This window comes from Pongo abelii, chromosome 1 (genome assembly GCF_028885655.2).
Source record: "Pongo abelii isolate AG06213 chromosome 1, NHGRI_mPonAbe1-v2.0_pri, whole genome shotgun sequence".
Classification (NCBI taxonomy): Eukaryota; Metazoa; Chordata; class Mammalia; order Primates; family Hominidae; genus Pongo; species Pongo abelii.
The window spans coordinates 19,062,751-19,088,603 of record NC_071985.2 but is presented as its reverse complement, the minus strand read 5'-3'; the positions used below and the strand labels follow the sequence as shown (position 1 = coordinate 19,088,603).

At 45.0% G+C, this 25,853-nt stretch overlaps 1 protein-coding gene across 1 annotated transcript in view; it reads left to right on the top strand.

Annotated features, from left to right (window-relative positions):
- The window catches only part of GALNT2 (polypeptide N-acetylgalactosaminyltransferase 2), a 216,511-nt gene that overhangs the window by 167,674 nt on the left and 22,984 nt on the right, over nt 1-25,853 (top strand). The window contains exons 4-11 of the mRNA XM_024247364.3: nt 2,973-3,071; nt 3,312-3,379; nt 3,619-3,684; nt 10,313-10,434; nt 13,103-13,190; nt 16,227-16,314; nt 17,491-17,594; nt 22,235-22,361. Coding sequence (XP_024103132.1) covers nt 2,973-3,071; nt 3,312-3,379; nt 3,619-3,684; nt 10,313-10,434; nt 13,103-13,190; nt 16,227-16,314; nt 17,491-17,594; nt 22,235-22,361 — 762 coding nt within the window. The remainder of the gene's footprint in view (nt 1-2,972; nt 3,072-3,311; nt 3,380-3,618; nt 3,685-10,312; nt 10,435-13,102; nt 13,191-16,226; nt 16,315-17,490; nt 17,595-22,234; nt 22,362-25,853) is intronic.

Here is a 25,853-nt window from a genome sequence, read left to right as displayed (position 1 = left end):
TTTTCAAAATTCACTTCTCTGAAGTAGTCACGAGAGAAAACGAGTGTCTGTTGAACACTTTATCTGAAGGTGCGGCCATTCCTGTGGAATTGCTGGTCATTGTTTGGCAGCTGCTAGACCATCCACTTCAGTTCTTAACTCCTTAAATGTTTTTAGCAATGGCTGAGTTCCAAATATATATATTTTTAATCTATCTCCTTCGTCCACTGATTTCGCATCTGAGATATTATCTCTAATTTTGGGGGCAGATAATTCATGGCTCTGGTAAACAATATTAAGAACTACAGTGGGCTTATATTAGGGCCAGGCACAGTGGCTCACGCCTGTAATCCCAACACTTGGGAGGCCGAGGCAGGCAGATCACGAGGTCAGAAGTTCGAGACCAGCCTGGCCAACATGGTGAAACCCTGTCTCTACTAAAAATACAAAAATTAGCCAGGCATGGTGATGGGCACCTGAAGTCCCAGCTACTCGGGAGGCTGAGGCAGGAGAATCACTTGAACCCAGGAGGCGGAGGTTACAGTGATCCGAGATTGTGCCTCTGCACTCCAGCCTGGATGACAAGAGCAAGACTCCATCTCAAAAGAAAAAAAAACCTACAGAATAATTTTTTTTTAAATGTATTGGTCCCCTGGAAGGCATAAGAGTGAAGGGAATGTTTCCCTCCCCATCTGAAGGTTTGAATCTTTATGTCAGCTGAAATAAACTGACAATAGATTAATAAATTTGTTAATGTGCAAATGTGCACAGGAGCCACACAAAATATGAGACTCAAAGAAGGGCCAGATGGTTGAAGCTTAAATACTCTCTGCATAGGGAAGAGGCAAGTGAGGGATGTAGGCAATTTTAGAAGAGTAAATGATGTTTAGGGGAGATGATTAGGATGGAAATTCAGACAATAGCCTGGAACAAATTTCCTCCGGGGTCTCAGGGAGGTGGCGACAAGTTATGGGAAGGCAAGGGGCAGAACTCTATTGTGAACAGAGGTTATTTTATCATGCAGATAAATCTCTCAGGTGACAGCCTTTAGAAGAATAATTGAAAGAATAAGTGAAAAGTCTCTCCAAGAGTGGGGTCTTGGTGTGGGCTTTTAGTTTCTTCTGCTATATGAGTTAATCTCTGGTTAATGTAGATTCCAGAGAGGGGGTCCAAGACAATTGCACATCTTCTGGATGAACTTCCCTCAGTCAGATAAGAGAACTTAAGACGAAGTCCCTCCCTGTGCTTCTGAAGGGAAGTTGGAGGGGATGGGGAGGAGACGGTCAGAGAGAGACCTTGGCTCTGAGGCTTATTTCTGAGGTCTGTGAATCTCCTTCATTCAAAGCGCTCAGCATGCCAAAGCAATATAATTTGGGGCATCATTTTCTGAGCCCCAGCAAAGATTTTCTGCTGCTTCAGTTCCGGTGGCAGTGTGTTTAACTGCTAGAGTTGCAGGAACATTGTGCAGATAATAAATGCCAGCATAGAGGAAACCTTGGCATGGGACAGACAAACAGGCCCCTCTTGCCACCTCACAGGCAAGACTGTTCATCCTTAAGACCATGGGGCATCAACATCACCAACAGTTTTAAGAACTGTTTTTCTGAAACCAAAGCCTCTTTTCCAAGCTGGTATCAGTAGTATTATCAATTTAGTAACTCTGAATGCAGTCAAACCAGAAATTAAGTGTTTCCAGAAGTCCTCGCAGGCTGTCAGTCCTGCCTAGGTGTGGTGTTCTGTCAGGATTCTCTGGGAACATTGCTCTTTACTAAGATGCTCTTCAGGTCTGTAGACCCTGCTTTGAAGGGTTCCTCTGATGGGTTCTGCTGAGCCCAGTAAACCTTTACGGCTTATTTCTAGTGTATGATACTTTAGCATCTTCCACGTATAGCTATCAGCTATTTTTTAAAATAGCTATTCTGGCTGAGCACAGTGGCTCATGCCAGTAATCCTAGCACTTTAGAAAGCTGAGGTGGGAGGATTACTTGAAGCCAGGATTTCGAGACCAGCCTGGGCAACAGAGTGAGACCCCCATCTCTACAAAAAATAAAAAAATTAGCTGGATGTGGTGGCACACCTGTAATCCCAGCTACTTGGGAGGCTGAAGTAGGAGCATCACTTGAGCCCAGGAGTTCAAGGCTGCAGGGAGCTATGAACATGCCACTGCACTCTAGGATGGGTGACAGAGTTGGACCCTGTCTCAAAAAAAAAAAAAAAGCTACTTACTGTTCTTCTAGTCTTGTGTCTGTCTGTATGGCTCAAATTTGAGAGGTGCCATGTTGAAATCTGCCCCTGCTTTGTAGGTCTGGCCTCCGAATCAGCTTCTGTGCAGAGGTGATCCCAGGGTTCTTCCCTACTGCTGGAAGAGGAGAGCTCAGGCAGGCTCAGAGTCCCATTGACTGTACCCTCACTCCATCTCCCCATCTTCATCTCACCACTGCCCTTTGGGGTATTTGGGGATGGCCTTCCAGGGCAAGGGACATGCATCCCTGCTGTCCCAGGAAGGGAAAACCTCCAGTGGGTCCGCTGTTCATGGTGAGAGCCAAGTTCCAGATACCACCGGAGTACCACATGCTTGTTGTAGGCAATGTAGAAAATAAGAAAAGAGCAGTGGCACACAGTTGGTTCTGTCCTTCGGAAATTACGACTGCAAATTGTGAAAAGCGCATCTCTAGAGGTGTATCTGCTTGAGAGTAGAAATGGGATTTCACTGTTTTAAAACACTTTTTTTTAACGTGTTAGAAAGATGTTCTCAATATGTTACTTTTTGCCGAAATTGTTCATCTCTCAGAACGTAACTCCGGTTGTGTTTTTCTGTTTCCTTATGTCCCGTTGGCAGTTCATCTCAGAACAGGCCAGGAACTTCTGCAGATAACAAGTTAATCATAGCTTGTCCATCCCAGTTGGTTGGTCTGCCTGTTCTCTCAAGGGCTAAACAAGCTGTGGCTGCTCTGGGGGTCATTGTTCAGAGGACCATCTTTCTCTTCCTGCAGGTGTCAGCGGAAGCAGTGGCGGGTGGATCTGCCGGCCACCAGCGTGGTGATCACGTTTCACAATGAAGCCAGGTCGGCCCTGCTCAGGACCGTGGTCAGGTGAGGCCAGGAGATGCATTACCTGTCAGGGGTGTTAAGACATTAGCTGTGTCCCAGGCACAGTCAGACCAGGGCTGTCAGTGGGGGCTGCAGACAGGGTCTCCTGACTGCTCAGCACAGGGCGCAGTGTGTAGCTCCTCCAACCAAGGGTTAGGACCAACATGTGAGAATTTTCTACCCCAGGCTAAAAGTTTATACCCCTAAAAGACCTATAAACTTTATCTTCTTATCTTTTCTTAGCGTGCTTAAGAAAAGCCCGCCCCATCTCATAAAAGAAATCATCTTGGTGGATGACTACAGCAATGATCGTGAGTACTGACACTGATTTTATCCCTGTGTCTGGCTCTTCTCTGGGCACCAGTCTTCCTGTAGCGGGGGTGCTAATGAGGCGTGAACAAGCCAGAAATCAGATCCACAGAAAGAAGAGGTGCCTCTGTGATGCCCCAAGGAGATAATCGGCCCTTAAATGATTGAGAATGCTGTGGTTGAATGCAAAGCCCTTTATGAACTCCAGGTTCAAAATGCTCTGCTTCTTTTCTTTTCCTAGCTGAGGACGGGGCTCTCTTGGGGAAAATTGAGAAAGTGCGAGTTCTTAGAAATGATCGACGAGAAGGTAAGATTCTTCTTAATTCAGTACCAAGACAGTTGAATTCTGACTTTTCCTGTAATAACAGAAAGAAGTGCTTTAGCTCAAAGAGCAATTAATCGTCTAGCTTTTTTCTGTCTCCCTCTACCAGAGCCACTTGGGAGACTTCTCCCAGCAAACACAGGAAAGACATTAAAAGCTTGACTAATTGACATTATTTGTATATTAGAGCAAGATCAAATTACATTTTTATTTATGTATTTAGAAAATTGGCTTCTGTCTTTCACAACCTAGGAAGTCTTATCAGTCCCTTGAGTACAAAAGTTTAGAAGAAAAACAAAGATTTAGCAATAAGAAGTTGAATGACTCCATGCTCCAGGCATCTGATAAAATAACCAGGATTCAAGTTTGACAGCCTGCTGAAGGTGAACCATCCAAAATGGGGAGAGAGTATTGCAATTATATGCTCATGTGATTTTGCAAATGCCAGCCTCGGAACCTTCTGTCAGTCTTATCTGTGCTGGAGCTGAGTTCGTGAAGACTGTTTTATTGGCAGTTAGAAGAGAGGCTGTAAAGGAGGAAAGTAGTACACTGGAGTGTCTGGGAAAGAAGCTCCAGTCACAATGTAATTAACATCCAGTGTGTCAGTGCTGTTAGAGACCCTGATGACTGAATTGTTAGGCTCCTCTACGGTTGGGAGAAATCTTTCAGTATAGGAAAATCACGGAGCTTTGGAACCCATGCCACATTTGCTGTTTAAGTCTGACTGTTGATCCAGGGGTGGTGATTGTATTCCTTCATCAGTGTAAAACTCTTTCTTCTCGTTACATATGCACTCCAGCTGGAGTCAAGGAGTGAAGTTTTTCTTACCAAGAATCTTATTAGCCAACACAGTGATTGAGCCTGTTAGAACAGCGTCATATTTTAACCAACTAGGGTCATCAAGCTAGACATTCAGGATACATAAACAGTGGGATAAGCCTTGCCTTCTAAACAAGCTCTGTTTGCCAGACTCACATCAGTCCACCAAGCCTGGAATAAACCAAAAAGGGGGCAATTTGCTGCCCCCTAAACACCTTCAAAATAACTTTATGAATTTAAACCCAAAGTATCTGCCATCCTACCCCATCACCTGGCACAGGCTTTGAAAAAAAGTAAAATAAAATAAAGAGGAGGAGAAGTGGGGAAGGAGGAAAGAGAGATAGTGTTGGCACTGTAAATCACTTACGAGCCTTATCTAACAGTGTCTTTGTCTTTAAACTGCTTAGAAATCAGAACAAAGCTTATCAGTATTAACTTTCCACTAGAATGTTCATTTGGGTTGAACCCGTGCTGATATGTTGTTTCGGGGAAGGCATAAGAAGGGTGGGTTGGGAGAAGCCAGATTATGGAAAGCCTATATGGAACAGCTGAAGTCTGTAACAATTGAATGAGAAAATATGTGCACACTTGCACACTCACTCATGTATATATGTACCCGTGTGTGTATAAGATCCCATCTATGTAAGCATACACACAGAGTGCTTGTAGTGATGCCACTAGATGACAAAGTAAATTAATTGCCTAAAATATTATGGTAGTGAAAGAGCAGTCTTAGGATCAATCTTCTGTGGATTTTATTGTGCATTGATTCTTAACCTAGCAATTTATTAGAAGCACCTAGGGAATTTAGGACCATGTCTTGCCCTCATTCATAATTAAATAGAAATTTCTGGATTTCTCTGGGTGGGGTGTGGGCAGCTGCGTTTTTAAAAGCTGCTAAAATGATGCCGATGTACGGTGGAAGTTGAGAGCCTAATACTTTCATTTTACAGATGGAAATACTAAACCTAAAGAGGCTAGGTGGCTTTCTCAAGGCCCTACAGGCTATTTAATGACAATAATAGGACCAAAACCATGTTAATAATGAGATAAATCTTTTTCTCTGCATTTGTGGAGATAATCAAGTGGTATTTCTTTTTTAATCTGTTAATATGGTGAAATACATTGGTTGATTTACAGATGTTAAACTAGCTTCGCATTCCTAGTATAAGCCCCAGTTGGTCATGATACAGTATCCTTTTAATATATTTTTGTTAAGGATTTTTATACCTGTGTTTATGGGAAACATTGGTCTGTAATTTTCTTAAAATGTATTTTTCCAGTTTTGGCATTACGGTTTACTAGCCTTATAAAACAAGATGGAAAGTGTGCCCTTCTATTTTATTTTCTAAAAGAGTTTGTATAATATTTTAATTATTTCTTTTTTAACTGTTTAATAGAATTAACCAGTCTGGACCAGGAATTTTCTTTATAGAAAGATTTTTGATAACTAATTCAATCTTTTTAATGGATATAGGCCTATTCAGATCTGCTGTTTCTTTTTGTGTCTGTTTTGGTAATTGTCTTTCAAGAAATTTTGTATTTCATCAACGTTTTTATATTTATTGGCACAAAGTTGCTTATGATATTGTCTCCTTTTTTACACTTTGTCGGATTAGTATTACTATTTTATTGATTTTGGTAATTTATATCTTCTTATTTTCTTTATCTGTCTGCTGTTTATCGACTCTGTTCATCTTTTAAAAGAACCAATATTTAGCTTTTATACTAGTCAGGATTCTCCAAAAGGACAGAACTAATAGGATAGATGTATATATAAATGGGAGTTTATTAAGGAATATTGACTCACACAATCACAAGGTGAAGCCCCACAATAGGCCATCTGCAGCTGAGGAGCAAGGAAGCCAGTCCAAGTCCCAAAACCTCAAAAGTGGGGAAGCTGACAGTGCAGCCTTCAGTCTGTGGTTGAATGTCCAGTAGTCCCAAAGCTGAAGAACTTGGAGTCCAGTGTTCCAAGGGCAGGAAGCATCCAGCATGGAAGAAGGATATAGGCCGGGGGAGACCAAGCCAGTCCAGTCTCTCTACATTCTTCTGTCTGCTTTATTCTGGCTGTGCTGGCAGCTGATTAGATTGTGCCCACCCAGATTGAGGGTAGTTCATTTACATGTGGTGTAATCATTGGTGTGATTGGGTTTGGGTCTGCTCTTCGGCTGTTTCTTCTCTATTTGTATCATGTGCATTTTGCTTTTTGTAACTGTGTTCCTACTTTCTTGCCTTCTTTTGGATTCATTGATTTTTTTAGTATTCCGTTTGAATTATTCTTGTAGCTTTTCAGCAATACTGTTCATGTATGCACAGTTGCTCTGAGAATTACAACATGCAGCTTTAACTTACGACAGTCTGCCTAAGAGTCAACATCATACCACTTTAAACTTAAGAATTTTATGATAGTTAAATTGCATTTCCATTTCCCTTCCTATGTACTATCGTTATCATGTTTTTCTTCTACGTACATCTTAAACCCCACAACACAGTGTTACATTTTTACTTCAAATAGTCAGTATCTATTAAATAAAGAGAAGAATATGTGGATGTGTTAAGCTTATCCTCATATTTTCCATTTGTAGTATCTTTGTTTCTTTCCATAGATTGGAGTTTTTATTTAGCCCAAATAATTTTCTTTAGAATTTTTTCTCATAGGCAACACAATCTCAGGTTTTATCTGAAGAATTTTTTTCTCCTTTGTTATTGGAGGCTATTTTCTCTCAGTGGAATCTGAGTTGACAATTAATTTTTCTTGCAGCACTTTAAAGGTTTCACTACAGGTGGGGCGCGGTGGCTCACACCTGTAATCCCAGCACTTTGGGAGGCCGAGGCAGGCAGATCACGAGGTCAGGAGTTTGAGACCAGCCTGGCCAACATGGTGAAACCCCGTCTTTACTAAAAATACGAAAATTAGCCGGGCATGGTAGCATGTGCCTGTAGTCCCGGCTACTCGGGAGACTGAGGCAGAAGAATCGCTTGAACCTGGAAGGCAGAGGTTGCAGTGAGCCGATATCGTGCCACTGCACTCCAGCTTGAGTGACAGGGTGAGACTCTGTCTCAGAAAATTCATACTGTTGTTCCTTTGTGTGTTATGGGTCATTTCCTCTGGCTGCTTTTCAGGTTGTCTCTATATCTGTTGTTCTTTTTTTTTAAGCAATTTGATTATAATGTGCCTAGATTTAGTTTTCTTTATATTTATCCTGCTTCAAGTTTGCTGATGTAAACTGAATATGTAAGATGATGTTTTCCACCAAGTTTGGGAAATGACTGGCCTTTTATTTCTTCATGTATTTTTTTCTGACTCATTCTTGAACTTCAGTTGCACATATGTTATACCACTTGATATTGTCCTATAGATGACTAGACTTTTTCCCCCTTAGTTTTTTCTCTGTCCACCAGATGGATCTGTTTCTGTTGTTCCATCTTCAAGTTCACTAGTCATTCTGCCATCTCCATTATGCTATTAAGACCAGTCAGTGGATTTTTCATTTCAGATAATTTCATTTTTAAGTTCTGGAATAACCATTTGATTCTTTTTTATAGTTTTTATTTCTTTGCTCAGATTCCCCACCCATTCACTCATTAAAATTGTTGCCTTTGAGTTATTAAACATATTTATAATAGCTGCTTTTAAATCCTCCCCTGCTAATTCCAACCTCTGGGTCATCTCAGGGTGAACTTCTGATGACTTTTTGCTCTTTGGTGTGGTCTCCATTTTCCTATTTCTTCTCATGTGTAGTGATTTTTTATTTTATAATTGGCATTGTGGATGATATGTTGTAGAAACACTGGATTATGTTATCTTTCTCTAAAGAGTATTCATCTTTGTTATATTGGGCAATTAAATTACCAGATGACGATGCTGAACTGCTGTAGGCTCTTTTTTGTACTTTGCTAGGATGAGTATGGTTTTTTTTTCTTGTTTTGGTTTGTTTGTTTGTTTGTGACAGCGTTTCTCTCTCGTTGCTCAGGCTGGAGTGCAATGGTGTAATCTCAGCTCACTGCAACCTCTGCCTCCTGGGTTCAAGCAATTCTCCTACCTCAGCCTCCCGAGTAGCTGGGATTACAGGCACACGCCACCACGCCTGGCTAATTTTTTGTATTTTTAATAGAAATGGGTTTCACCGTGTTAGCTAGGCCGGTCTTGAACTCCTGACCTCAGGTGATCTGCCCACCGCAGCCTCCCAAAGTGCTGGGATTACAGGCATGAGCCACCACGCCCGGCCACGAGTCTGTTTTTATGAGTCCCTTATTCATGATACATAGTCTATATTCCTATGTGTGGTCTTTCTGAAGTTCCTATAGAAGAATTGAGATCTTTACCAAGCATGTCACACTTGGCAGGACTCAAATTCCAAACTTTGTTTTCTCTGCAGTAGATAGCAGCTGAAACTCAAGTTTTTTCTGCCTTCTAACTGTTGCTTTTCATGTTGGACTTGGTTCCTGCATGGTTCAGAAGTCAGCCAAAGATTTAACAGGAGGTTATTGCCAGATTTGGGGCCTACCTCCTTTCCAGGATCTTCTTCAGTTTCCAGATACCAGAAGCTCTGAACTCTCTATCCTGTGACAACTCAAGCCAAAAAAGGCTGCATTGCAGTGGATTGGAGAGCATCCTCGTGGAAAACGCCATATAAACACGGAGCTCGCTCAGTGTTATTTTCTTATTTTAAGGGGTTGGATCCTATCTAGTTTCTGTCTGCTTCTGGCTTTCAAATTGCTGCTTTTTATATTTTGCTCAGAGTTTATAATTGTTGTCGGAGCAAAGGTTTGCCCCATACAAGTTGTTCTGCAGTTATCACAACTTGAAATCCTTAGTCTTTTTCCCTGTTCTAGCATGCAGCCACATAGGAATCACTGAAAACCCATTTTGACTGTGGAAAAAAGTACTTAGCAGACTTGTCCTCACGGGTTATGAATAGTTGCAGCATCTTCACATAGAAAGCCCAGCATATATAGCAAAAGCCGTTTATGATCACAACATCCAGGGATAAATATACTATTATTTATTTTATTTTATTTTTTATTTATTTTGAGACAGGGACTCACTCTATCACCCAGGCTGGAGTGTGATGGCGCAATCATGGCTCACTTCCCAGGCTCCAGTGATCCTCCCACCTCAGCCTCCCAAGTAGCTAGAACCACAGGCACAGGCACAGGCCACCACCCACGGCTAATTTTTGAAATACACTATTTATATTTTGTGTCATAATGAACATGCACATTATTAACAGATCACAAGCATATAAATTGTAGAATTTGACCAATAGTATAACTAATTTTATGTAAAAGGCAGACAGCAGGGCTTTGCAACTTGTGTTATTTAGCTCCTCATAAGTCTTAGAAGACAGAGATATTCACAACACTGTTACAAATATCACCACTAAAATCAACACCATTAGCACTGGAAGTCTCTGGGTGACACCTTCCTTAGCCCAGTTAGTTAGAAAACTGTTGCTGTGTCAGAGGAATGTAGTTATAAAAGTTCCACATTTTGGTTACTTGATAAAGGAGACTTCAGTAATGTAAAGGGCCTTTCTCAGAAGACGGTGGTTCTAAGAACATTGTCCTCCCAGTGATCCAATATAACTATTAAAATTAAAAGTTCTGACAATAATCTGTCTTGGTAACCACGGGGCAATTTGGATCTCATCCAGCAAGTTTACAGTAACCTCTATGCCCAGAAAGCAGGCTGCAGAGCTGCGGGCAGGGAGACGTTGCCGGTTGGCATGGGGTTGTGCTGGCCCCGTGGCTTCTCTCTCCTGACGCGCTTTCCAACTCACCTCCGCAGGCCTGATGCGCTCACGGGTTCGGGGGGCCGATGCTGCCCAAGCCAAGGTCCTGACTTTCCTGGACAGTCACTGCGAGTGTAATGAGCACTGGCTGGAGCCCCTCCTGGAGAGGGTGGCGGAGGTGAGATGACGGGGGCAGGGAGGGGGGTCAGGTGGTGGGTGGTTGGTAGAGGGGACAGAGGGGAGCATGGTCCAGGGGAGGTGTAACGCGGGGAGTGGGGCATCAGGCCTGGAAGGGGCTGAGCTTGCCGTCTGCAGTTTTCCTTGACAGAAAGAAAATGCCTTTGGGGCATTGTAGAAAGACTGTTTTACTGGCTGTAGGAATCTATCAGTAGGAGGAACCATCCGTTGACAGGTAGGAGGCGAGGATCAGCAGAGGCTGGTGAGAGCCTGATTAGTTGAAGGCAGCCCTTTTCAAGGGAGCAGTTTCCTTCCCCGCCTACAGCTTCACAGAGTGCTTAGAACGTTGCCCGGCATCTAGCAAGTGCCGTCTCTTGCAGCTCGCAGAGCGGGGTGTGCTGGGGAAGCTGTCCCTGGAGCCACCTCTCTGCTCTTAGTGAGTTGGGCAGGTTAGCCCAGCAGGCTTTCAGGCTCCTGTGGGAGCCGGGGGTGGCTAGGAAGCATACAGGGACTGGTGGGGTTGTCAGAGGGTGATCCGCAGCTACACCTCTGCACCTTCTGCTTTCTAGAAACTTCATTGCTAATATTACATTTGGCCTTTTGTCATTTCTCTTGCCTTCTGCTTGTTTTATTGACTTTTCTTTCCTTCCTACTAAGAAAGCACTTCCTTGGGGGCGATAAAGCAAACTTAATGAAAGGAAATAGAAAATGAACAAGTAGTTCTGCCTAAGCATAGCAAGGATAGCTGATGGGCTGTGAGTCATGGAATACTAAGTAAACACAAGCTACTAGGAATTATGAAAATCATATTCATTACCCTTTATCAAGTTGGGGCTACATGCTAGGCCTTTTTTATATGTTACCTGTAATGCACTTGTTATCTCCGTTTGACAGGTAAAGAGGCTGGGGTTCAGGGAACTTTAATAATGCACGCAAAATCATACAGGTAGCGGAGCCAGGATTGCAAAGCCAGTTTCATTAAATCCCTATCTGAGCCCCTCTCTTAACACATGTGCACACAGCTATATCCAAGAAGAACCCGCCCTGGAATCCCCACCCACCCCAACCCAACCCCACAACTTCTTGCTCTCCCTGGCTACGCTCCGCCAGGCTGTCTCTCAGGGAAGCGCAGTCAAAACCAAAACTGCCATGGCAGTGTTTGGGTGTGCGAAGGCCACTCAGCTCAGTGGTCAGATTGTCAGAACTGCTTCGAACACCTGCTCCTAAACTAAGGTGAGAAAGTGCCGAGCCTATTAACTTCCACTAAATCGAGCCTTATCAAACAAAATGTAAAGTAGATTATATCCTTTAACTCATACACCTAGAACCAGACTGAGCCAGGCAAGGAAAGTTGTATTCTTCTCTGCCCTCAATGCACCACACAGGTTACTTTTCCCTGTAAATTTGCACCTGGGTGTTACAGAGCTTTGCAGTGTTTGCGTGTTCCTAATTGGCATGTTCCTTCACCTGTTCCTCTGATGTAGTATGTTCTTAGCTCTGCTGGTTCTGTTACTAAGTTGTACTCCTAAATCTTTCTTCTGGCTAATAAGGGTTCTCTAAGTGGCTCAAGGAAAACACTTGCTCTTTGGTTAACTGTCAGCATGGGGCACAGTCCAGGGTCTCTCACCAGCGTCCGTCATTTGAGCTTAAAGAGATTAGAGACGTTAAAAGGCCTTATGTTCACAAACTCTTACCAGAATGATGACAATGTGGCATAAAGACATGGCTCAGTCGAGGGGGATTTTTTTTTTTTTTTTTTAAATAGAATCATAGGGGCCGGATGCGGTGGCTCACGCCTGTAATCCCAGCACTTTGGGAGGCCGAGGCCAGCGGATCACCTGAGGTTAGGAGTTCAAGAATAGCCTGACCAGCATGGAGAAATCCCGTCTCTACTAAAAATACAAAAATTAGCCGGGCGTGGTGGCGCATATCTGTAATCCCAGCTACTTGGGAGGCTGAGGCAGGAGAATCACTTGAACCCGGGAGGCGGAGGTTACGGTGAGCCAAGATCACACCATTGCACTCCAGCCTGGGAAACAAGAGTGAAACTCCGTCTCAAAACAAACAAACAACAACAACAACAAAATACAAAAAACAAAGATAGAATTACAGATGAGGCAAACTTAGAATCTGGAAATCTCTAGTGGATTTGGTTAACCTTCTGCTGTGATAATATTGATACTTACCACATCTCTTACACACACACACTCCCACATAGAGATATATTCCTAATTTTGATGTATGGGCATTTTAGCAGTGATTCCATTCCTGAGGTTTACTGCAGCTCACAAATCACTAATGGTATTTGGGCAAACAGAAAAGGACCCTTGGGACACAGCAACACAGTTTTTGCCTTTAGCTGGGTGAACTGATGGCTACCTGTCCCATAACCATGGGTGTCTCCACTCCTATAGTGACTCCTGCTACGCTCCCACTCCTGACCTCCCTCCCTGCCTCCCAGCGGGCCACAGCACATCTGTGGATGGCCAAGAGCAAGACCTTCTAGGTCTGGGTGGGGAGGCTGGGTTCTTGCGGGCCTAGGGTAGTAAGTAGTAAGGGCCATTCGGGTTTGCCCTGTGCCTGCCTAACACTAATGCTTTCTATGGTTGGGTAGGTTTTTTGTTTTGCTGGGATTTTGATAACTACTCCTCTCTTTGTTTGTATTTTAGGACAGGACTCGGGTTGTGTCACCCATCATCGATGTCATTAATATGGACAACTTTCAGTATGTGGGGGCATCTGCTGACTTGAAGGGTGGTAGGTGTCTGTCATGGTGCCCCTGCCTAGCTCATCCTGTCTACACCAGCATCTGATCACCACTCCCTCTCATTATCAGGAGTGACAGTGACAACAGTGTTCACGCCGTAGTGTGTGTTCTGAGTAAAAAGCACCTGTGTGCTTAACAAGTAGGACTTCATACAGAGAAAAAAAAATAGACTTGCTCCCTTAAAGAGTTTCCTGGGTTTCCCTTTCTCCTCTTCCTTGACCACCTGTCACTTTTGCGAGCCATGTGGTTCCATGAACAGATATGGCATCCTTTTTGATCAGAGATGATGAAGCCTTCCTTGCAGGAATCTGGGGTGAGAAGCTTCACGGAGCTGAGGCTTTGTGGGATTCAAGGGGCTGGAGCCTGTCTTTGCCTTCTCTGCTCACCCCGGCTATTTCTCTGACAGCCTGGTCTCTTGCTGGTTGCTCAGGTGGAGACCTGTGTCATCCTCAACCCCCTCTCCCTCACCAAGCCCACGTGTGACCCTGTTCTGCTGATACAGCCCCCTGCATGTAACATGGTTTCTTGTACCCCTGTTTCCCAGCCCAACACCTGTACCTACGTCATCCCGGTCCCCTTTCATTGGAATGACCACACCAGTTTCCTGTATGTCCTCACGGCACCCACCCTGGAGCCCCAAGAGCACTTTGTCTGTTTACCCTCTTAAAAATTATCAAAGACCTCAAAGAGCTTTCATCTGTGTGAAGATGAACTATTCTAGATAGACACTGGGCAGAGGGTCAACTGATGGTCTAACATCAAAAAAGAAGACAGTAAAACTATAAAATAGGGCCTTGGCCAGGTGCAGTGGCTCACGCCTATAATCCCAGCACTTTGGGGAGACTAAGGTGGGAGGATTGCTTGATCCCAGGAGTTCAAGACCAGCCTGGGCAACATAACAAGACTCTTGTCTCTATTAAAAAAAAAAAAAAAAAAATAGCTGCGTGTGGTGGCATGCCAGCTACTCAGGGGGCTAAGGTGGGAGGATCACTTGAGCCTGGGAGGTCAAGGCTGCAGTGAGCCATGATCAAGCCTGGGAGACACAGTGAGACCCTATTTATTCATACACATACACATATGTGTGCAAGCAAGCCTTAACCCCAGAAAACAGAATACTTGGACTTTTTAGGGAGACTCAGCCATGGTCCTAGACATTGTGGGCTTTGGCCCCACCTGCCTCTTGCAGGCCCCGTCATCGTGAGCAGGCCGTTTTGCCTCTGCTCCTCAGCTTCCCCATCTGGGAAATGGGATGATAATTGTGCTGGCCACACAGGGCGTAATGGAATTAGATATCAGCGGGAGGGCGGGCATGCTTGAAGGACTGTACCTAGGGTGGGAAACATAACATTCGGGAAGGATTCCCAGCAAATGGTAAGAAGTAAAATGTTTGGGGACATTAAAGAGGAGGCATCCTTAGATAGCTAGAAAGCCTGGCTTTCAGAATGTTGTATTTCCCCAAGTATTGGAAGAGCTGAGATCTACCAGGCTCTATTTCTCACAAAGCAGCTGCGTATGTCAGAGCAGGGGCAAGAACAGCCAGGTGCTCCGTGTGGGGGTACAGGTCTTCTGGGTCAGAGGAACGGGGCCACGTTCACCCTAAGAGCATTTTATGAAATTCCTTTAGAAAAAAAATCAAGGATGCCATTCTTAGCAGATCTTTAATCTGCTATAGCCTGTCTCTTTGGACCAAATTAATAAAATAAATAATAAGATAATAGTAACATCAAAAAAATTAAGGAAAGGTTATGTCAGCTGATCCTTAACCTTTTCTGTTAGTGAAACAGCCAGGACATTGTTTTTCTGGTTTGCCTTCATGGCCTTTGAGGCACCATGATAAGAGCCAGCTCAGGGGCCCGCAGGGGTCTCCTCTCTGTGCCTTCCTGTCCCCACTACCTGGGCCCCTGTCCATTTCCCTCTCTCTTTGCCTGAGGCCACTCTATCCTGCAGTGAGGGAGCTGGGAGACCTCTTTGTCCAGAGCCATAAATTCTTGGCCAGCCCAGGACGCTCAGAAACCCCCACCCGCCATCCTTCAGTCACTGGGGCTGTCAGGGCAGGCAGACTATGAGTTCAAAGCATGCAGACAAATCCAAACTTGGGCATTGCAAAAGCCCTGTTGACAAAAAGCCTGATGGCAGAGAGCTTAAGAGGATTGAAAGATGCATGGCCCTAGAGTCATTAGGTTTGGCTGTCAGACCCTTGGAATTGGAAATGCAGCACCATGAGCCATGTGTTTGCCAAGAAGTGGCCTCCTGATGCACCAGGACAGCTTCCGCAGGTGGGGCCTGCTGGCCTCCAAGAGGCACTATGCGTGTGACCCTGGGAGCAAGAGCGAGACCTGAGGCCATGCAGATGCCCACAACCAAGTCCAGGTACAGGGTCCAGGCTCTTCCATCCTCAGGGGACTGAGGATTCCAAAAATGAAATGCAACAGGTGCCAAATGTATCTGAAATTGAAGCTTGTTTGCCCAGCTTGGCAACTTCCGCTGGCTCATTTTCCCTTGAAGTTTTCATATTCCCAGCATGTTCCCACTCCATTCTTGCTGCAAATACAGTCTGAAGTTTGCTGGCCCAGGGAATTGACAAAGCCTTGTTCCCTCCCCAGCATTGCCTTCCCCTGGGGCAGTGTTGGAGGTACCAAGGCTTGATTTTCATATTGGATGCTCTTTTTCCTCACATCCTTATAGCCCTTGGACATGCCCTGGTTATCACCACACAGACCCCAGTTCTCTCCCCACATTTCATTTGTTCTTACACATTTCAATATTAGAAAAGCCTGACTCACATTTTCTTTAGGGAGGGGCAGAGAGAAGATTTCAACATTCACCCTCACTGCTGGTCTCTCTCTTCAGCTACACCCACGCCCCCAGTCCCCTTCTCTCTCCTCCACACCTTCTTTTTTGGCTTTGTTTTGGTTTTCATTGAGTTCTCTCCAAACATCGAATATTTTTAAGCTGTGAGGAATGGGGGTGTCGGGAGGAAGTGGCCAGTCTCTTGTCAACACCCTGTTTCTTTTCCTGGCTGGCAGGTTTTGATTGGAACTTGGTATTCAAGTGGGATTACATGACGCCTGAGCAGAGAAGGTCCCGGCAGGGGAACCCAGTCGCCCCTATAAAGTAAGTGCCAGCATCCTTCAGGGTGCCCCTCCCAGATGAGACCCCAGGTTCCAGCTTCTTTGCTGGGCCCGTGCCGCCTGGAGACCCAGTAGGGGCTGTTCACCTTCTGCCCTGCAATTTCCCCTCGTCTTAGCTCAAAGATGAGCACCTTCCACCAGGTCATAGAATAAAATCCTTGGAGATTTCTTTTCCAGAGTTGAAGTCTCACATAGGTTTATAAGGCCTATCTGCTAGGTCTGTGCATTCCTGTATGTTGATAATGTAGAGTGTTTCTGTAGCAGAGCAGGATCTCCGAGCTGACCCCAGGCCCAGGAAAAGGGGCTTGATGGGCAGCAGGAGGCTTGCCCCTGCCCAGCAGGCCTTTGCTCTCTTGCAGAGGAGGGAGCCCATGCTCATGAAGCCCATGCTTTAAGATTCCCAGGCCAGGCAGTGGGCTTCCTGGTTGAGAGTCAGGATGCCTTCTCTAGCTGGGGAGAGAAGGGGGCTACCTCTTCCAAGTTGGCACACGGTTAAGTGAGATAGCATTCACAGAGTACTTAGCGCTGAAATATATTTGCTGACATTTAGCCAACATCTGCAGTGTGCTATCAACCTTCCCAGCACTTTACACTGAATTCGCACAGCATCTCTTCTGGGAACAAAGTAGGGAGCTCAGCGTACATCTGTTGTCAACCCCTTCCCTGGGGTGATGAAGTGAGGAGCATGGTGGGTTCCCTTGTAGGAGGTGGAGCCTCATCTATGATAGTGATAATGAGAGCTGGTGCTGTGGAGCATTTCCTAAGCATGCTCAGGGCTTTATGCCCATGATTTTTTGCAATCCTCATAGCTACCCCATAAGGAAACTGACACACAGAAAGGCTGAGTTCTTTGCCTATGGCAGCATGTCAGTGAGCGATCCAGCCCCAGCAGTCGCTCCTGCATAGGGGAGGCTCAGTTCAGCCCCTGGCACTGTGGGAACATCCAGGCAGGGACAGTGGGGGAGGCATTTGAAGGCAGCAGTGGTGAAGCAGAGAGAGTGGCATGCTGGGCACTGAGCAGAAAACAGTGGCAGTGTGGCTGTTCTGAAGATCAGCTTATTGTTAGGGAATCAAGGCTTGGCCTTGGCGCAAGGGTGCTGGCAATCTAACCTTGACTTTGCCCTCTCCTCCCTCCCCGCTCTTCTTTCTGCCTCTTTAGAACCCCCATGATTGCTGGTGGGCTGTTTGTGATGGATAAGTTCTATTTTGAAGAACTGGGGAAGTACGACATGATGATGGATGTGTGGGGAGGAGAGAACCTAGGTATGTACAAGCCTCAAATCTCAGGACAGAGAAGTGCCTCAGCTCTGCAAAAGGCAGGGTGCCAACTGGAAAAAAAATTTAAAAGGCTTCAGAGTGACCATTCACTGGGCTTAATCGATCCTTGCAAACACATACGTAACACCCCTTTTGCTCTTGAAAGTCTCATGAGTTGGGCATTAAAATGTGCCTCCCTAAGTTAGAGTGGAGGATGCCAGAATACAGATAAAATCTTTGAAGGGAAAGGCAAACTCTTTCAAGGCATCTGAACCCAAGTGTTTGGAATGTTTCAGGCTTGCAAAAACAGAGGGAAACAGTCCAGGAGCTCAGATTCAAGCTGAGTGGTGGAGAGTGGAAAATGAACCCTGGCAAGGCTGGTGGGATTGATTGAATTGAAATCATGAAAATCCAATGGGGCAGGGAGGCCTTGGCACTTAATCCGTTCTCGACTACCTTTGTGAATGGTTCTCATTTGTTTTTCTGTTTGTTTGTTTTTTTGTTTTTAAATACCCCATGCAAATCATTTTTACCCAGGTTTAGGCACAGCACAATTTTACACATTATGGTCTACATTGGTAGCCTTATATTTACTGCATAAAAGATGAAAAGATGTGTTTTGTTTGTTTAGGGTTTGGAGTGGGGGAGTTCTTCTTTTCTGCTTGTTTCAATTAAAGCCTTTTGTTTCATATGCTTGACATTCTGAGTAAATTCTCCTGGGCTGCTGAGTGTTGTTAACTTGGGTGAGTGTACCCTGGAGGACAGGGGAGAAGGAAAGAGGGAAAAATGAGGCCACTCATTTTTAATAGTTTTGAGACTGTGAAAGTTTTTGTTACTTGAAAAGACTAGCCTAGCCTATTATTTTTCCATTGTTTTATGATGTTGGAGTCAGTGATACCATCTCATCTTTGAGGATTTCTCTGCCTTGGTTTGATGTTGAAAGCTTCTTCAGGCTCAATTACTATACTGTGTGGGTGGAGGGACCGTGAGTCAAACTCCTTTTGGGTTTTTTTAAAAAATGATACATTACCCTCTAGGGAAAGCTTGGATTGAAGTCATTTGAGTACAAAAGGCTGCAGAATTGTTAACCCTCTAAAGAGAGTTCTGTCACCCTGTTCCATGGGTATCCCCTAATGGTTTAGTGGAAATCCAGCAGGCCAGGGTGCCCAGTAGGGCAGCGTATCATGTAGGTGGCCATTTCTCAAAAACAGTGTGGTTTTCAGAAGTTTGCATACTATTAGCTGAAATGAGACATCAGCCAGCATTTTGTGTCATCCTGTAGGAAGAGTGTTGATTTACATATCTAAGGAGGCATTTACCCAGAGATTGGGGGGAAGATTTGTTGTTAAGGAGCTGCTTTATTGTGGTTTGGTGTTTGTATTTATTATGTAGCTGTGCCTAGGAGGTTCTAGGGTCTGAGCGGTTCAGGTTGGGGTGAAGATGAACCCTGCAAGCAGGAGCGCATCTCTGCCTAAGAAGGCTGGGGCATCTGTCCCTCCGTGACGGGCTCTCCTGGGTTATGCCGAGGACTTGGACTCCCAGTGAGGTTCAGCGGGCTCAAGGGCTTCCACGTGAGAAGGCCATGCCATGAGCCTTTCTTCTTAGAACTGCTCTAGCTTCTGCTTCTGGGGGCCGTGCACACTACTAGCCATTGCCAGCCTGAGGGGCCTCTGTGGGTGTGCATTGGGAGAGGTGTGTGGTGCAGAGAGGCCCGAGTAAGATCCAAAACCACCTCCTCAACGTGTGGCCCACTGGAATGACCAGAGCTTCCCATTTTCCTAATCATGTAAGTCTTTATGTCATTTAAGCAATTAAAACCGAGGACCAAGAACCTAACCCTTAGCTCTAACGACGGGGGTAAGCCTCCTTGGGGGCATTATCTGTGCTTCTCTAGATCCCTGTGGTGCAAGGATGGTGCTGAGTACTTCCAGGGAATCATCCGTTTGTGCTTTCTTAGTGGAGTATGGTCTGCAGAGGTCATGCACCTTGCCCAGAGTCTCAGAACCAAGATGTAAACACTAACTGCTTAATGAAAAAGCCATTGAGTTTTACTGAGTAATTATCCTCAAAGTTATAGGGTTCAAATGAAATCAGCACTGAAGGTACTGTAGTTGTGCTTAGCCTTGAAAATCTCCCACAAAAGCCCTGGAAGGATCCCTTGTTGGCTAAACAGATTCCCCATAGAGAAGCCAAGGGGATTTCCTAGCCCCTGATTCTAAATCTTGTGGTGAGGCAAATGGATATTTAAATTTTATTTTCTGAAGTAGGGACAACTTCTTTATTTATTTATTTTTTTTTGAAATGGAGTCTCGCTCTGTCACCAGTCTGGAGTACAGTGGCACATTCTTGGCTCACCGCAACGTTTGCCTCCCGGATTCAAGTGATTCTCCTGCCTCAGCCTCCCAAGTAGCTGGGATTACAGGCATGTGCCACCATGCCCGGCTAATTTTTTGTATTTTTAGTAGAGACAGGGTTTCTCCATGTTGGTCAGGCTGGTCTCAAACTCCCGACCTCAGGTGATCCACCTGCCTCGGCCTCCCAAAGTGCTGGGATTACAGGCATGAGCCACTGCACCCAGCCGACAACTTCTTAGGTTTTGTTGGGAACTGTAAAAAGTAAAGTCAGAAACTTTCATTGCTTATGCTTGTGTGATTGTAACCATACATTTTCTATTACTACAAGAGAGTTGCTTATTAAAGCCCCGTAACAGCTGCATGGATCACCCATTCCTAGTGAGTGAGGCATTAGTTTGCTGGACCCAAGTAGCAACTCATGGTGTTCTGACCCCTGTGTTGTATTTCCTGCCATGTGCCTGGCAGTCTGGGTACCTGTTGCCATAACTAGGTTGACTGCCTGCAGGATTTGCCATCAACTCACTGTATGGTCTGTGATGGACCCACCCTATTTCTGATCAATCTGCATTGGTGACAGTGACTGCACACTCTATAGATTTTATATGTGTATATTTATACTTCTTTTAATTTGTTAACTGACAGATAATAATTGTGCATATTCATGGGGCACATAGTGATGTTTTAATACATAGAATGTATGGTGATCAGATCAAGGAAATTAGCATATCCATCATCTCAAACATGTATCATGTCTTTGTATTGGGAACATTCACTATCATCCTTCTGGTTATTTGAAACTATGTATATATTATGGGTCCCTAGAGTCACCCTACAGGGCTGTAGAACACCAGCAAGATCCCTCTTCTCTAGCTGTAATTTTGTATCATTGAACAAATCCCTACTCCTTCCTTCTCAGCCTTTACTATCCTCCGTTATACTTTTTACTTCTATGAGATCAATGTTTTTTAGCCTCCACGTATGGGTGAAAATGTGGTATTCAACTTTCTGTTCTTATTTCACTTAATTTCCTGGGAATACTATCCAGCCAGAAAAAAAATGAAGTCCTGTCATTCGCAGTAACTCTGTTGATTTTTGTCCTGCCTCCCTAACATGTTCTTAGGGATCTTAGATAATACAGAGGAAAATTCCCTTTTGTATTATACAAACCTTGTGAAGAAAAACTGTTTTTTGCCTTTCAGAAAATTCTATCTTAGTTTTCTGTTGAATCTGTTTCTTGCATTCAGTCGGACCCCTGACTCAGACTCCAGTCACTCACCTAGTCAGTGGTGATAAGGGCAGGTACCTGGTTGGAAGGTACCTGTGTGTCACGAAAGGCGCACCAGTCAGTCTAAGCTTCGACTAAGTTCCAATGCCCAGGGCAGTCTGTGTGTTTACGTAGGTATGGGTAGTGCCTAGCCCCACACATCTCATTTCTCCTGCAGGTCAGTTCTGTGTTGAAGCAAGTGAAGAGCAGCCTTCCCCAGGGAGCATTCCTACCTGGGCCTGTTGGTTACTGACTGGTCCAAGCCTGCGAGCAGCATGCAGATATCAGTCAGTTACTTGACTGTCCTTGGTCACTACCATAGTCCATAAGGCAGTCCCTAAGTCCATAGTCCGTAAGTCCAGACTCTGCCAGGAGGTTGAGCCTGCTAATACACAGGGACTTGTATTTAATAAACTCTTCCATTTGAGGGAAGGGATTATTTTTTCCTGGATGAGAAAAGCCAAGATGCATCCTGGGGTTCAGTCTGTTAAAAATAAGTTTTAGAGAAAGATGGCATATATGGTTGTCTAGAATATCTAACAATAAAGCTTAATTGTACATATTTATATACCTTCAGTGTTGCCTTTTCCCACGGTGTTGATACTAAGCAAGTGCAAATGATCGTGAGCCAGCTAGTGAAGAATTCAGCACAAGTGTTTTGTCACTCAGTAGTTGTGATGCTACTGGGGTATACATGATCTTATGCCAGGAGGCCTTTATATTTACAATAGACCAAGAAGCATTCTTGTCTCAAGGTGTCTACTCCACATCTGAAAAATATTTCCCCATGAACATTCTTGATTGTATTGTGGTCCAGAGAGCCAAGTGTGTCAAATGTCTCTCCTTTAGAGAGTTCTGGATCAGGTTCTGGAAAGAGGAAGGTCCTTATCAGATCTCCTTCAGCAGCGGAGGGCATGGGAGCCCCATGATGGGATGGTCGGGGGCCTCTGTACCTGCTTGGTGTGTCTGCTGTTGCAGAGCCGCGTCCCAGGCTCTGTCAGTCACCCGTGTCTTGTTCATCATCTCAGAGATCTCGTTCCGCGTGTGGCAGTGTGGTGGCAGCCTGGAGATCATCCCGTGCAGCCGTGTGGGACACGTGTTCCGGAAGCAGCACCCCTACACGTTCCCGGGTGGCAGTGGCACTGTCTTTGCCCGGTAAGTAGTGAAAGGCTGAGCGGGGTCCAAAACATTGCTGACCACCCTGAAAGCAGGACTTGACCTTGGGCTGTTTGAGGACAGATGTCCTTCAGTGGGTGTGGTGCATTTATACAATGGAATACCACTTAGCAATTGAAAGGCACATTCCACGGATGCAGGATACAACCTGGGCGCCTTTCCAGGGCATGATGCTGAGTGAGAGAAGCAGTTACATACACGATTCCACTCATGTCACAGCCTCATAAAAACACAGCTCTAGGGATGGGGCCAGACCAGTGGTGGCCAGGAGCTGGGATGGCAGGGAAGCGGGGAGTGTGACTGCAGAGGGGCAGCACCAGGGATGTTTGGAGGAGGGATGGAGCTGTTCTGTCTCCTGGTTGTGGTGGTAGTTGGACAAATCTTCATGAGTGTGAAGGCTCTTAGAACTGTACACCACCTCCCAAAATGTTATGGAAAAATTTTTTAAAGAAGAAAGTTCATTTTATAACCATTCATGGTGCAATTAAAAGCAACATTGTCTTAGTCCATTTTATGCGTCTCTAACCAAATACCACAGACTGGGTAATTTAAAATGAACAGAAATTTATCTACTCATAGTTCTGGAGGCTGAGAAGTCCAAGATCAAGGTGCTGGTGTCTGGCGAGGGTCTTCTTGATGTGTCATCACATGGCGGGAGGGTAAAGAGAAGGCAGGAAAGAGCAAGTGGGGGCCAAATTCTCCCTTTTATAATAGCATCAATCCCACCCATGAGAGTGGAGCCCTCATGGCATAGTCACTTCTTAAAGGTCACCTCTTAAAGACCTCACCTCGGCTGGGCATGGTGGCTCATGTCTGTAATCCCAGCATTGCAGGAGGCTGAGATGGGCAGATCACCTGAGGTCAGGAGTTCGAGACCAGCCTGGCCAACATGGAAACCCCATCTCTACTAAAAATACAAAAATTAACCGGGTGTAGTGGCGGGCACCTGTAATCCCAGCTACTCGGGAGGCTGAGGCAGGAAAATCACTTGAACTCGGGAGGCGGAATTTGCAGTGGGCCGAGATCGCGCCTCTGCATTCCAACCTGGGCGACAGAGCGAGACTCTGTCTCAAAAAAAAAAAAAAAAAAAAAAAAAAAAAAAAGCCTCACCTCTTAATACTGTTACAATGGCAATTAAAGTTTAACATGAGTTTTGGAGGGGACAAACATTCAAACCATAGCAAATATTAAAGTCAAGCTGTCGTAATTGTGTATACCACAAGACATCATGATACAGAGTCACGATTCTTGATGGATAGTAGATATATTTTAGTAAACATAAAGATGCCAACTGAAGGGCTTTCTGAAAGTAAAATAGCAAATAGCCGTTCTATCAAGCCAAGTGTTCTTCTACGGAATTCTCTTACGTGCTAAAGATAGAACAGTGTACAAGCCAGATCTCAGGGAGATTGCCTTCTCTTGAGTGTAGACAGCGGAACACACAGCTAAGTAAGGTATTTTCAAATAGTAATCAATGCTGTGAAGAAGATAAAATGCAATCATGTGGTCAGGCATGATTAGGACAAGCAGTCGGAGAGGTTTTCATGGTCAAGAGAACCTTGGAGGAGGTGTTATGTGAGTTCAGACTTGAAAGGTGAGAGGAGGTCTCTCTGGGACCCCGAGGAATCAGACTCCCTGCAGAAGGAGCAGATCCAGGCTGCTGAGGTGCATTTGGCATATCAGCCAAATGGAAGCCAAGGGTAGCTGGAACCTAGAGAATAAGGGGACAGTGCACAGGGGCAGAAGAGCTAGACAGGCCCGGGCCATGCACCTTTGCAGGTCATGGGAAACGTTGGATGTTATTTGATTCTGGAGGAAACCACTGGGGCTTTTCAGCAGTGCCCAATGTCTGTTTTATGCTTTGGAAAGGTCCGTGTGGTTGCTGGGCAGAGGGTGGCCAGGAGGTGACACTATGGTGAAACAATGGTACGAGTGTCCCCTCCACTCTTGGAGCCAGAAGCAGGGGTCCTGTGAGCACTGTTGCAGTAGTCCAGGCCAGAGATGTGATACAGTCATGCACCTGTAACAGTGTTTCGGTTGGTGACAGTAGTCCCATAAGATTATAATACCATGTGTTTACTCTACCTTTTCTATGTTTAGATACACAAATACTTACCATTGTGTTACAGTTTCCTCCAGTGTTCAGGACAGTCACGTGCTCTACACGTTTGTAGCCTAGAAGCAATAGGCTGTACCATGTAGCCTAGGTATATATTAAGGATACACCATCTAGGTTTGTGTAAATACACTCTCTGATGTTCGCACAACGACGACATCACCTAAGGATGCATTTTTCAGATTGTATCCCTGTCATTAAGCAGCACCTGGCTGTACCTGGAGCAGGTGTGTAGCAGTGGAGATGGGGTGAGACCCAGCTCCATGGTGAGGCAGGCAGTTGTTTGCTAATAGGGTGGCAGAGAGAAGGGAGGTAGAGCAGGGAATTAATTTAGGGTGATGCCCAGGAGCTTTGTTACACAACTGTGCTGGCGTGCTGCCCCTACTGAAATAGGGAAAGCCTTGGGGTGGGTGTGGGTGTGGGGATTGCTAGCTTATCTTTTGTCTAGTTTTTTTCTTGAGACAGAGTCTTGCTCTGTTGCCCAGGCTGGAGTGCAAAGATGCGATATCGGCTCACTGCAACCTCCACTTCCTGGGTTCAGGAGATTCTCCTGTCTCAGCCTCCCAGGTAGCTGGGATTACAGGCATGTGCCACCATGCCCGGCTAATTTTTGTATTTTTAGTAGAGACAGGGTTTCACCATGTTGGCCAGGCTGGTCTCAAAACTCCTGAGCGCAGGTGATCTGCCCACCTCGGTCTCCCAAAGTGTGGGATTATAGGCATGAGCCACCGCGTCCAGCCATTTTTAAACTTTTTTTTTTTTTTTTTTTCAATTTGTGAGACGGAGTTTCGATCTTGTTGCCCACACTGGAATGCAATGGTGCAATCTCAGCTCACCACAACCTCCGCCTCCCGGATTCAAGCAATTCCCCTGCCTCAGCCTCCTGAGTAGCAGGGATTACAGGCATGCACCACCACACCCAGCTAATTTTGTATTTTTAGTAGAGACAGGGTTTCTCCATGTTGGCCAAACTGATCTTGAACTCCTGACCTCAAGTGATCCACCTGCCTCAGCCTCCCAAAATGCTGGGATTACAGACGTGAGCCACCGTGCCTGGCCATTTTTAAACTTCTTAAAAGTACAGATTATACAATACACCTGTTATACAGAAGTCAGATTTTTAGCATAGGGAATCTGATTTCTGAGAAAACTTTAACAGAAGCCAAAATAACAAATAATGCTTCTGACCAAATGATCTTCTCTCAAAAAGTATGTTTCTTCACAAATGTTGAAACTTCATTTTTGTTCTTTATTAAAACAAAAATATGATCTTGTACAATAAACTTACAAAATCAAACAAAAACTTGGATATATGTGCTTTTTCCTGGGGCAGCATGGGATTCTTTATATAGACA